General features: G+C 45.6%; 1 protein-coding gene across 1 annotated transcript in view; it reads left to right on the top strand.

Annotated features, from left to right (window-relative positions):
• LAMA1 (laminin subunit alpha 1) overlaps positions 1–14,096 on the top strand; it is a 167,779-nt gene that overhangs the window by 118,466 nt on the left and 35,217 nt on the right. Inside the window, exons 46-50 of the mRNA XM_060243976.1 lie at positions 5,068–5,201; positions 5,469–5,619; positions 6,287–6,411; positions 7,758–7,908; positions 9,462–9,606. Of these exons, the coding sequence (XP_060099959.1) occupies positions 5,068–5,201; positions 5,469–5,619; positions 6,287–6,411; positions 7,758–7,908; positions 9,462–9,606 (706 nt within the window). The remainder of the gene's footprint in view (positions 1–5,067; positions 5,202–5,468; positions 5,620–6,286; positions 6,412–7,757; positions 7,909–9,461; positions 9,607–14,096) is intronic.

Below are 14,096 nucleotides of genomic sequence, written 5' to 3'. Positions count from 1 at the left end.
CCCGAAGTGGACGTAGGGACCCCTCGACTCCGAGATGATAGATCCCGAAGTGGACGCAGGGACCATTATTACTATTATTCTCCTTCGAGGTCTAGATCACCATCTCCTCGCAGATACCACAGATACTATAGATCGCCCTCATCCGGCTCCTACAGACATCGCACCCGAGAACACTATCGGTCCCATGAAGACTCCAGACTCCAAGAGAGGCCTTATTACTCCCGCGAGCGCGACCGCCCTCGGTACCGAGACTGGTCTCCTCATCAGTTCCGTGACCCCAGGCCTAAATTGCCATCCCCTATCAATCCGACACAACCGCCTGCACTTGAGCCTCCTGCACCTGAGCAGCTCAGAAAAACTCCAGAGGTTGACACCATGGACGACTCGGAGGCTGAACAATCTGTATCATCCAATTCCTCAGCTTCAAACCTCCACTCTCCGGATTCTGACATAGCCAAGCCGGCAGACCTCTCTCCATCTGAGGGCCCTAAGTCATACCTTGACCTTCTTTCCAACATGGCTACATCTCTTAATGTGAAATTAACATCAGACGTCCCAAGAGTCTCTGACGTGGTCTATGACCTTGTTCATGCGGACCTCCCTATGGGATCATCTTTCCCTATGCTCCCAGTCCATTTGGAAACTCTAAAGGAAGCCTGGGACAATCCGGCCTCTGTTCCGCCGACGTCCAAGAGAGTTGAGGCGCTATACAAGGTGCATGCGCCAGAGTCCAAGTTCCTCTTCAGTCACCCAGCTCCCAACTCTATGATCGTCTACTCTTCCTCAAAATCCAAACAAACCAGGCACCCTGTTCCCCCGAGAAAGAGGGTAAAAAACTAGATACCATTGGGAGAAAGATTTACTCCCTCACTACTGCTACTACCAAGATACATAATTACATGGCATATTTTTCAGCTTACGCCTACAACCTTACAACACAACTCAGCTCTTTGGTCACGGCCCTTCCGGAAGCTGCCCAAAAGCAAGCCAATCAGGCCCTGCAAGAACTTTCTAGAGTGAGCAAGCAGCAGATAAATACTGCCCGTCATGCAGCCCAATGCTCCTCCAAGACATTAGCTTCGGCCATTGCCCTGCGCAGGCACGCCTGGCTCAGGTCTTCTTCTCTGCAGCCGGACATCAAATTCAAAATTGAGGACTTGCCGTTTGATGGTCTGGGACTGTTTAATGCTACTACGGATGACATTCTCTCCAACGTTGACGATAGCAGAAAACGAGCTAAGCGGCTAGGAGTCACCCAGCCACAATCCATCTCCAAACAACGACCTTGGAGGCCCAATTACTTCAAACGGTCCAGATCCCCACGTCAAAATGAGCCCTGGAGACGCAGGCCTGCCCAGACTAAGCAGCCATTCCAACAAAGGGCTCGCCCTCAGACCTCAAAGAAGACAACACCCACCAATAAGCAGTCTCTTTGACTCTCCTGCTTCCCTTCCAACACCTCATTGCTCGGACATCAGACTGCAGCCGTTCTTCCACAACTGGGAAACCATAACATCCGACTCCTGGGTACTCTCAATCATTCTAAACGGGTACTCAATAGAGTTCAATTCGATCCCAACTCACCGCAGGTTCATCTCTACTCCTCCGTCACCCCATCTTCTCCAGGAAGTAGCAACCTTGCTGGCCAAGGGAGCTATAGAGCCAATTCCCCCCTCATACCATCGCATGGGGTTCTACTCCCGCTACTTCCTCGTTCCGAAGAGGGACGGGGGCCTGCGTCCCATTCTAGATCTCAGAAAACTCAATCACCATATTCATCACAAGAAATTTCGGATGGTCACACTCCAATCCATCCTCCCATTGCTCCCAAAACAAGCTTGGATGGCCTCGATAGACCTCCAGGATGCATACTTTCACCTTTCCATCAGCCATCATCACAGGAGATTTCTCAGATTCGCCATAGGGGATCAACACTACCAATTCCGTGCCCTTCCTTTCGGCCTTTCCACAGCCCCGAGAGTGTTCACCAAATGCATGGCGGTAGTAGTAGTGATTCTGAGACAACAGCGCATCTCCATTTACCCTTATATAGACGACTGGCTGGTCGTCTCCCATTCCAAGGAACAGCTCCAGTCCGATGTCTCCACGACACTGTCCCTCTTGGCCACTCTGGGCCTTCAAGTCAACGCCTCCAAATCGAACCTAACACCTACTCAATCCATTCAATTTATAGGGGCTCATCTTTCGACTCTGTCATGCAAGGCATATCTACCAGCAGACAGAGCACAACACATCATGTCTCTGGCCAGAGACATTGTCCTACATCGTTCCCAGACAGCTTTCACCTTTCAGAGGATGCTAGGCCTCATGGCCGCCACCACCTCTGTGCTCCTGTTTGCCAAACTACATATGCGCCCTCTTCAGCTTTGGTTCGTGAGGACCTTTCATCCTCAGCGTCAACATCAGCTCACTGTGCTCACTGTCCCGGCTCACATCATTCTGTCTCTCAAATGGTGGACTGTGCGCCATCACCTTCTCAAGGGAATGTCCTTTATTCGAACTCCTCCATCGGTGATTGTCACTACGGACGCTTCAAAGTGGGGATGGGGAGCCCACTTAGAACAGCTCACCGTACAAGGCCAATGGACAGAATACGAACGCTCCCTTCACATAAACTGTCTGGAGTTGATGGCAGTCCACAGGGCTCTGCGGTCCTTTCTTCCATCACTTCACAACAAGCATGTCCAAGTCGCATCGGACAACGTTGCAACTGTCTTCTACATAAACCGACAGGGGGGCACTGCTTCCATCAGACTGTGCAAGAGAGCTTTAAGCCTATGGCACTGGAGCATTGCCCAGGACATTTTCCTATCTGCAGTGCATCTACCCGGAGTCCAAAATGCTCAGGCGGACACTCTAAGTCGACATCCCATCAACGATCACGAGTGGTCCATCAACCGCAGTTATCTCCTTCCCGTGTTTCAGAGGTTCGGTATGCCGGACATAGATGCCTTTGCAACGCAAGAGAACACTCAGTGCCCACACTTTTTCACCCGCGGCCAACTGTCTCCACTGTCAGCAGGGGACGCCTTCCTGCAATCCTGGAGCAGCCCAATGCTGTACATGTTTCCACCAATTCCTCTCATTACCAGAGTATTGCAGAAAATCATGACGGACAGTGCCAATTGCATCTTAGTGACTCCTTGGTGGCCACGTCAACCGTGGTTTACCACTCTCCTCCTGCTGTCTCACGGTCTCTTTCACCGCTTCCCGCAAACTCAGGACCTCCTCTCTCAGCAGAGGGGCAGGGTTCTTCATCACAACCCTACTCTCCTCCGCCTTACAGCATGGAGAATCAATTCCTAACTCTCACACCAGAAGTCCGTCATATCATCCTCAGTGCTAGGAAACCGGCTACCAGGAAAGCCTATAACCTCAAATGGAAACGTTTCTCTAAGTATGCGGAATTACATTCCTTTCGACCTGAGTCAGCCAATATCAATCAGATTTTAACTTACACCCTGACTCTCTCCAAGGCTGGTCTCTCTCACTCCTCTCTGAAAGTGCACCTGGCAGCTATCTCTGCATTCCATCCATGCATTGATGGCTCCACTGTTTTCTCGCACTCCGCCACTAAGGCCTTCCTGAAGGGAATCCTTCACCTTCACCCTCCAATTCACAAAATACAACCTGCTTGGAGTCTATCTTTGGTCCTCAGTCAGTTAATGAAACCACCATTTGAACCTATGGGTTCCATCTCCTTACAACTTTTGACGTGGAAGACTGCCCTTCTAGTAGCCATCACTACTGGCAAACGAGCAAGCGACATCTGCGCTTTCAGGTCGGACCCTCCGTATACTATTTTCCACCATAACAAGGTGGTGCTGCGCCCTGATCCCGCCTTCTTGCCTAAGGTCGTATCGCCTTTCCATCTTGGGAAACCTTCCGTCTTACCTGCGTTTTTTCAAAACCCTACAGACACAGCCTAGCACACCCTGCATCACCTAGATGTACGTAGAGCTCTGGCCTTCTACATCGAAAGGACTAAGCAGTTCCGACAGGACAATAGACTCTTTGTCTCTTATGCTACCCATAATCAGGGTGCCAGAATCTTGACTCAAAGATTCTCCAAGTGGATTTCCTCCACTATATCTTTATGCTATGAACTGGCTAAGCAGCCCGTACCTGAGCACTTGCGAGCTCACTCCACCAGAGCGGTCGCAACCTCAACAGCCTTCTGTAAGGGCGTTCCGATGGAGGACATTTGCTCTGCTGCGGTCTGGTCGTCCCCATCTACCTTCGCCTCGCACTACGCTCTCGACGTTCGTGCCCGGCGTGACACATCCTTTGGGCAGGCTGTGCTGAGATCAATCTTCGACTGAAGTCATCTGCGGCCTTTGTGAGTACAAAGTTATTCTGCTTATTCTACTCTAACTTGCAGACCTTCTTTACAGATCCAGCACCCGCCTCCTGCAAGGTAGCTTGCCAGTCACCCATATGTGGGACTGCACAGAGACCACGATGAAGATGGACAGGTTTCTTACCTGTAACTGATGATCTTCGAGTGGTCATCTGTGCAGTCACACATACCCACCCAGCCTTCCCCGCTGCTGGACTTTCACATCATTGCATTTTATACACCTATCTGGCGGCGGGAAGAAACTGAGTGGGCTGGCCGCCTCCCCCTCGTCTGGGCATGCGCAGTCGCTGCCCCCTCCCCGGGACTAGGGGAAAGGCGCGCCAAAAATAACGCTTAAGGATTGCTTTGAATTCTCCGAGATGGGCTTGATCCTGCGGATTACCCATATGTGTGACTGCACAGATGACCACTCGAAGATCACCAGTTACAGGTAAGAAACCTGTCCTTTTCCAAGTGAGTCAGGTTCACCAAATGCCATAGGAAAATATGATTTTCTTCTTGGGAGGGTGCCCATATGGTTGCATTTTCAAACTGCTACCATGCTGCCTATTCCATATGTGCGCAAGGTCTTATCTAGATTGGAAAGTTTTCTTTTAAAAACTATTTTGTATAACTCCTATTGTAGTTCTTTTGGCCATGCTGGCATTGTATTTATCACCTAACCTTTTATTTATTTATTGTTTCAGACTGACTTCATGGCGGTAGAGATGCGACGTGGTAAGGTGGCCTTCTTGTGGGATATGGGCTCTGGATCGACCAGACTAGAATATTCTGACTTTACTATAAACAACAACAAATGGCACAGAATACATATCACAAGGTGAGATGCAGTGGGAGTCTTATTTATATGTCTTAGGGGAACATCAGATTCACACAGTTATCTACTAAATTTGAAAAAAATGGTAACTTAAAAGAGAGCCATTTATTGCAAATTGGAGTTCATTTGTGCAACTGGATGGAGAGAAGCTGCTGCCAACTCTGTATAATGCAAACTATCTTTAGTATCTTTCACCCTTTTCATTAGGTGTAAATATATAACACAGTTCTGTAGTAAAATAACAGTTTCTTATTGTCTGTGATAAATCAGGTTTGGAAAAACAGGAACCCTAAGTGTAGAGGAGACAAACTCCTCTCAGAAACCCTTTATAAGGTCTGCCATGTCTCCTGGGACAGCTACAGTGCTGGATGTAAACCAATCAACTGTAATGTTCATTGGAGGACTTGGGGGACAAATTAAGGTGAGAAAACGAATGATCTATGCTGTAACATCTTATAGTTAATTTTTATTTTGGTTAATATATAATGTAATGTTCTTAATTTCCCTGTGACAGCTGAACAAGATTAGTCATGCTTTCAGAAAAGAAAGTAGATGTGCTTCAGTGTGATATCTAAGAGACTGATGTGTGCATATGCATATATGTAAAACAACTGAAAGCTATTATGTGTTTTTCATTGGAAGGCAGGATATAATTGGAATATAAATGAATACAGGAGTGTGATTTGCTACAGCCTCTTCCATTAAGCTGTGCATATTGCATATAGAGAACTAACATAACAGAATGTTATCAGTAAAAGCTGTTCTAGTTTTCATGTGATAGTCAATAATATGCAGTGGCGTACATCATGATTATTTATACCTCACTTTTTTATTTCTTTTCTCAGAAGCTGTCCTAATTATCAGTTTAACTGATCAGTTTACGTTAGTTATGTAATTTCTATCTTTTTATTAAATCAATATGTGCAGGATTGTATATTAGTGCAAATACCTTGGTTATATCCTTTGTTGTTCATGTTTATTTATGCATAGCATCAAGTTTAATCTTGCTCAACTTGAACACTAATAACCTGTATAAATTCCAAATTTCTTTGTAATTTTATTCACCAAATATATTTTCTCTGTAACAGAAATCACCTGCCATAAAAGTGACACATTTTAAGGGATGTATGGGTGAGGCCTCATTGAATGGCAGATCTGTTGGACTTTGGAACTACATTGAAAGGGAAGGCAAATGCAATGGATGCTTTGGAAGGTAAGAGCCGGAAGCACTTTTGAAATATATAGCTGAAATTAGGATTTCATAAGTACAGCTTTAATGCAGGGACGGAGAACTGGTGAACCATCCTCTCCCTCTGGACTTCTATACATTATTTTATTATGAATTATCAACAGAGTATTATGTACAACATAAAAGTTATAATATGCCATATGAAGACTTTGAAATTACATACCACTGTTCAATATACGCAAAGTTAGAAGTGAGTACATACACACATATTCAGCTTTAGTTATATCATTTACAGAAACCACATGTAAATTTGCAAGAGTGTGTTTGTGTATCTGTTTAATATAGTGACATAACCGTGGTTTAGCCATAAGACATGTGCTTCTGATTTGGACACAGTCCCTGGTTGCCCTGTTTTAATGCCACAGTAATTGTAGTGAATGAGGAAGTAAAGGAAGTGCTTCACACGAGATTGGACTGGGGGGTGGTATTTAGAGGAAGCACATGTGTGTCTTCTACATAGTTCTGTTAGCTAAATTGTGATTTGTCTAAACCAGACTAGGGTTTAAAAATTCAGATCGTTTTGTTATTTAATTCACATGTTTTTCTTTCTTGCAAGTGAAAGGCTTCAAATATTATCATGTAAGTTATTCTCTGTGACATTCAGTTTTTAATAGGCATAAAGAATAAACATCATGTATGAGAATAAATCATATTTTGAAAAATTATTCCTAGTTTAAGAAAGTTTGAGTCCAGTGGCATCTTTAAGACAAACTTTTATTCTGGGTATAAACTTTTATGTGCATACACACCTCTCAGATTCATTGAAACAGAAATCACCAACCCTTACGTATAGGTAGACGGAGGGTGAGAAGGCTCTTGCCAACTCAGCTACTCACCTGGATCTGTTCCTGGATAAGTATCATTTGTAGCCACAAGAGGGAGATACAGGATTATTTTATAAATGTCAGTCGCTCTACCACAGGAAAAAAGAATAAGTATGGCTTAATTTACAAGCTGCTTTGAAATATTTTCATTCAAACATTGCAGAAGTACTGAAGATTTTAGGAGAATAACGTTCTAAAGTGCATTCTTAATCTGTTTTGGATCGTCTTGCTAATGAAAATGACAGGAAAATTAAGTTAAATTTGCTGCAAATGCATTCCCAGATACACCCATCTTGAAAACATGCCTTCTTGGAACTATAACTTAAACCTTTTAGTGTGTGGCATCTTGTCATTATGGCCTCTACAGAATTATACCAGCAGAAGCCCATGCTTTTCAACCACCAGTAGCACAAGCATTGATAGTAAGCAGAGCCTGTTTAGGAAGAAAGCTGTTATTTAGCTCTTTTGTTTCCTTTGCTTTCCTAGCATGCAGGATGAAGACACTGCATTCCATTTTGATGGCAGTGGATACTCAGTAGTGGAGAAGGCGCTTCGCTCCACTGTGACTCAGATAATCGTATTTTTCAGGACTTTCTCACCCAGTGGACTCTTAGTATATCTGGCTTCTAACGGCACAGTAAGAAAATTGGTTTAGCTTTAAGGGGGTGTATAAGCTAGTTAGTCAGTCCTATAAACAACCTAACACATTTAAGATCTGCTGTGGCTAAAATAACGTCCCTAAACTAAAGCAATGGCATACAATAAAAACTGAAACATCATGAATAAAGGCTAGAGAGTTTAGGTTCTTGGCAAGGGGGGCATGATAGAGGTTTATAAAATCATTCACAGAGTAGAGAAAGTAGACAGGCAGAGTTTTTTCTGCCGCTCTCATCATGCTAGAACTTGGGTACCTAGTGAAGCTGGTTTAAAGTAGGTTCAGGACAGACAGTGAGCTCTGACAACTACTCAGTGGGTAATTAAACTGGAATTCACTGCCAGTGGAGATAGTGATGGCCACAAGCATAACTGTTTTTAAAGGGGGATTAGACATATGCATGGAGGATAAATCCAGCCATGACAACTAGCTGTGGTAAGGTAAGGGAACCTCCACAGTCAGAGCCAGAAAGCATCGAGATACCAATGCTAGGAGATAGCGTTGGGAGATGGCCTTGGCTACTGTGTCCTGTGTATTGGGTCCTCTGTGGCAACTGGTTGACCACAATGTAAATGGAGTGTTGGGCTAGATAGGCCACTAGTCTGATCTGTCAGGCTGTACTTATATTCTTATGTTTAAACTTGTCCATGTTCTTTTATTCTGCTGACTATAATGTTATGAAGTAAGGTTTTCTAAAAATATAAATACTGTCTGTATGATTAATTAACAGTGCAATCTTATGCAGAATTACTTCAGTCTAAGGTCACTGGAATGGGTTTATAGTGGAGTAACTCTGCATTGGATAGGAGTGCACTATTTATTTCTATATTATTTTCACACTCCTATATATCAAGTGGTTGGTAGGTAAATGTCATTTCTAATTCGGTAGGTGCCTCTTCCTTTTACCATTTTGTGTTGCATGCTTCAGAGCATCTATAGCACTGTGGGTAAGAGACTGAGCTATGAATGAAGAAATCTGTGCCATGAATTAATGAGCTTCCTGTAAGAGCCACATAGGGTTGCCAAGTTCTCTTCATCCCCCAGTGTGGGCCAGCGGGTTGAGAGCCTCCTGGGCGGGAGATTCCCCGCCTGGATCAGGGGGGGTTGGCAGCCCTAGAGGCACAGCCCCCAATTCAGTGAGAGGAAAATGGTAATACAGACTGCCTTACAAGGCTGTTGTATGGATTTTAACAAGATAATCTGTGTGGGCACTGTAAAATACTAAGTGCTATAAAGTGGCTTGTTGTTAAAGGCTTGTTCTTTTAACCTTAGAATGAAAATAATAAATTGCCTTGAGCAGGGCTCTGTAGATAGCATAGAAATCTCTTAAAGAAATAACTACACTAGTCACCAAGGGCAGGAAATTCTCTGGGGTTTTTTTCTTTAAAAACAGGCATTTAAAACAATACCTTAGCATAAAGAAAATCTTTTCATACTTTAATTTGATAATACACTTGTTAACTTATAGGGCAAATTCCCTTTTAAATTCCTGAAATTGTTTCTTTGATTTGCTAACATTGTTTCCTTTTTTGCAGAGGGATTTCTTGTCTCTGGAACTTGTTGATGGCAAAGTTAAACTAACTGTTGATCTGGGTTCTGGTCCTCTTACCCTTAAAACAGAACGTCGTTACAATAATGGAACCTGGTATAAAATTTCATTCAGTCGAAACAAAAAGGAAGGTAAAGTATGTTAAAAGTTATAAAAATAACAGATCTATACTCTTTTGCAATTAGATGTCCAGGTGTGCATTATTCCCTTGATTTAAATGAAATCTATAGGATTTAAGGTGCTTAAACTTGTAATTAAAGGTTGTTATTGTGGGGGGGGGGCATGCACTCAATGTATTGCTAAATTGTTTAGTACACAAACAAACCTTATTCTGTAGAACTAGAGCTATGAAATAGTTGCTACTTGTAGTTAGTAAGCTTCATAAGTCAAAAGGAAAATCATTGAACATTGACAGAACTTGCTAATTTAAATAATACAGAAAATATTCTTGCTGTAGTTAGGGACATTTGACAGAGTTGAAAGAATCAGTATGCACTTCCTTAAGAGAAGGAGCTACAAGCTGTTGTTATAATGAGACCATAGTTAGGTTTTTAATTATTCTTAGGTACAAAGTATGCAACACAGATATTTAAACACCTTTTCAGATTTGGAGAAATTATGCTAAAAGTTCATTGCACTTTGTTGTACACACCATGCAAATCACGGCTTTTTTATAGAAAAAGCCCAGCAGGAGCGCATTTGCATATTAGGTCACACCCCCGTGTCATTGTCGTTTCACACAGAACATTTTTAAGGAAAAAGCCGAGCAGGAACTCATTTGCATGTTAGGCCACTCCCTGATGCCAAGTCAGCTGGAACTGTGTTCCTGTTCAAAAAAATCCCTGGTACAAATCAATATGGCCAAAATGGCGACAAGGCAGGAGCTCTGGTGCTAGGGCTCCTGAAACAAACTATTACGCCTAGCACACGCCTGCAAAAGCTGCTCTAATGACGGACCTAGTAATATGCTGCTAGGGGAAGGTGCGGGGCGAAAGTTTAAGAACTTGGTGGGCTCCAACTCCCCAGAGAGACAAAGAAACGTAGCTTACCATATTGGTGACTTGGGCCTGGCACCGATGTGGAAGGCTGCCGTGACCGCAACCTGGTGTGGGGGTGAGGCCGGGTGGAGCCAAATGGTGAGGGGGACCAAGTGGGGCCCTGTAGTGAGCGGAGCATCAGGCACCAGTGGGGTCGGACACCAGAGAGCGGGGCATCAGAGAGGAGACATCGGTGGCAGCTGGACCACCAGACGAGGTGCCAGGAAGGCAGTAGAAAACACCCGTGGATGCAGCATTTCTGCTCGCTGCAATTCGACCAGCGCTTCCTTCGGTGGTGGTGGTCGGCTACTACTGTGTCTCTGACTTGGGCTGAGAATATTATAAACAGCCGTCCTGGGCGTCGACCACGAGCGGAGCTAGTGGAGTTCCTGGAGTCCTTGTTTGCGTGGCAAGGAGGCTCAAGGGGTGGCGGCCTTTACCCCCCCCCCCCAGGTCTGCTAAGCTGCGCAGAGGGGTCAACGGGCTAAAGACTGCGCTCGAAAGGACGAAAAAATGAAGACCTCACTCTGCACCTCTCTGCATGACCGCACTTTGGAGAACTGGGGACCCTGCTTTCGCACAACCGCACTTTGAGGATATTTTGCACAATCTGCACTAAAGAAGTATAGCAGCACTTTATTTTGTTACAACATCTACCTCCAATTATCTCCGAGCTGCTAATTTATAATGATTGAATCTAACTGCTAATCGATGAATTGTTTGAGTTAACTAATTTATAGAGAAATTTATTGTTGAATTGATTGGCTTTCAGATAGAATATATATTTTTGGCAAATTAATTAAGGGTGTTTTTGTTGGGGAGGGTTTCTATTATTAGTAATGCCATTAGAATTAATTTAAGTATTTTAGCTAATTAATTTAAAAGAGAGATTGTGGGTTGGGCTTAATTGGTTGGTTAACTTTTAGAATTGGCAGGTCGGTAAATTAAGGGAATTGATTGGCAAGGACAGAGAGGATTGGGGAGTTAATTAATTGCAGGGTGTGAGTTGTGCTTTCTACATTGGTTGAGGCTGAAGTAGAGACCAGTGGGAGATGACAGGTCTGGGGATTCCAGTATTCCTGGGGAGGGGAAGGTATGACGGTGGGAACAGGCATCGATACAAGGGAAGGAGACCAAGACAAGGTGGTGCTCGGCCACCTTCCGGTCTGTGTCCCATCCCGACAGTGATAGGTAGTGGGGCCAGGTTGAATTACTCACCTCCATCATTGGTGTTATGCTATGCCAGGTCCATAAATAATAAGACCTCAGTCCTCCGAGAGTTTCTGCTCGAGCAGGACGCGGACCTGGCTTGCGTGACTGAGACTGTGGCCTTCTCCCAAACGGTTCCCTCAGTCTTTCACCAATCACGGACTAGTGGGCAGGGGGGAGGGGTGGCTGTATTCATACGAGAGACTCCTTTAGGGCTCTCCCGGCCCCAGAGATCAACGGTATTGAATGTGCCGGTCTGGCGTGGGACGTTGGGGAGGGGTTGGCGATTTGTCTGGTGTGCCATCCGCCTAATACCAGCCAGCACCTTACCATCTCTGCTCGAGGCCGTAACAGGCTGGGCATTGGTGTACCCAAGGCTTGTGATCCTGGGTGACTTCAATGTCCATGCTGACGATGCAGTCTCTAGTCAGGTGATGGACCTAGTGTCATCCATGGCAACACTGGGACTCTCCCAATTCATTACATCGCCCACTCACCAGGCGGGACACGTGTTAGATTTGATCTTTGTGGCCAGGGTTTTGGTGGACGATATTACTACGGAGGCGGTGCCATTGTCGGACCACTTTGCCCTCAAGGCTCATGTGGATGTTCCACCCCAAGCCCGTTTGGGCGGCGAACTTATTTTGGCTCACCCGCAGAGTCTGATGGACCCTGAGCGGTTCCAAATGGCTCTACGGGATCCCTGGCGATTCTCTTGATGATCCTGTTGATTCCTGGCATGATCGGCTCTCCAGAGTCATTGATGAGATCACACCTTGACTCCCTCTGTGCCCTCGCATTAAACTGGCCCCGTGGTACACCCCAGAGCTGCGACAGCTGAAACGAGGACTCAGATGGTTAGAGAGGCAATGGCGGCGTACTCGAGACGAAGCAACTAGAACATCTTATAGAAAGTTTTTGATGTCCTATGAGATGGCAGTCAAAGCCACAAAGACTTACTTTGCGGCCAAGATTGCGTCTGCAAATTTGCACCCGGCGCAATTGTTTAGGACAATTCAGAATCTTACAACACTGCCACAAGGCAGGCCAAATGCTAGGGAATTAGAGATTGGCTGTGAGGTTTTTGCAAAAATTTTTGTAGATAAGTTCGCGTAGCTCCGCCACAACCTCCCCGCCACATTGGATACAGTATGTGAACTCAAGGCCCCGTGCCTGTCTTCTGGTCCAGTTCTGGATTGCTTCGACATACTTAGCTTGGAGGAAGTTGACAGAATCCTCTCTATTGTATGCTCAACAACTTGTGATCTGGACTTGTTCCCCTGCTGGCTAATTAAAGCTTGCCAGAGGGAGCTTAGGTGTCCTATACGGGACATCGTAAATAGATCCCTCTCAGAGGGACTTTTTCCAGCGTCTCTTAAAGAGACTGTGGTCTGCCCTCTCCTGAAAAAGGTTACATCAGATCCGGCTGAATTGGCACATTACCAGCCGGTCTCAAATTTGCCCTTTTTGGGCAAAATTATTGAGAGGGCAGTAGCGTTACAGTTGCAGAGTTTTCTGAATGACGCTTCCGTCCTAGATCCTCACTAGTCCAGCTTTCGCCTGGGTCATGGGATGGGGACATTGCTGGTCGCCCTGGTGGATGACCTCCAGCGCCATCTATTTCAAGGCGGTTCAGTGGTGCTGATGTTGTTAAACCTATTGACTGTGTTCAATGCAGTTGACCATCAGTTACTGAACTGCTGCCTTGCCGACGCGGGGATTTAGGGGCTGGCCTTGCAATGGCTTTCCTCTTTCCTTGATGGGGGCAAAGGGTGGCGATTGGGAGAGAACTGTCCCAGAGGCATCCACTTAATTGTGGGGTGCCACAGGGGGCAGTGCTCTCCCCAATGTTGTTTAACATCTACATGCGCCCCCTTGCCCAGATTGCCTGGAGGTATGGGTTGGGCTGTCACCAATATGCTGATGACACCCAGCTCTAGCTACTGATGGATGCAAGGCGCGCAAGGTTAAGAGCTTGGGAGTGCTATTGGAGCCTTCCTTATTAATGGAGGCTCAGATAGCAGCTACTGCTAAATCCGCCTTTTTTCATCTTAGGCGGGCGAGGCAGTTGGCCCCCTTCCTGGAGCGTGACGACCTGGCAACAGTGCTCCATGTAACGGTCACCTTGAGGTTAGACCACTGTAATGCCCTCTACATGGGGCTGCCTCTGTGTCGAACCCGGAAGCTGCAGCTAATGCAGAACACAGCAGCCAGACTGTTATTGGGACTCCCTAAGTGGGAGCACATACATATGAACATATGAAGCTGCTTTATACTGAATCAGACCTTTGGTCCATCAATGTCAGTATTGTCTTCTCAGACTGGCAGCGGCTCTCCAGGGTCTCAAGCTGAGGCTTTTCACACCTATTTGCCTG

This window comes from Heteronotia binoei, chromosome 7 (assembly GCF_032191835.1).
Source record: "Heteronotia binoei isolate CCM8104 ecotype False Entrance Well chromosome 7, APGP_CSIRO_Hbin_v1, whole genome shotgun sequence".
NCBI classification, from domain to species: Eukaryota; Metazoa; Chordata; class Lepidosauria; order Squamata; family Gekkonidae; genus Heteronotia; species Heteronotia binoei.
The sequence above is the reverse complement of the archived record's forward strand: the minus strand, read 5'-3'. Positions and strand labels throughout refer to the sequence as shown.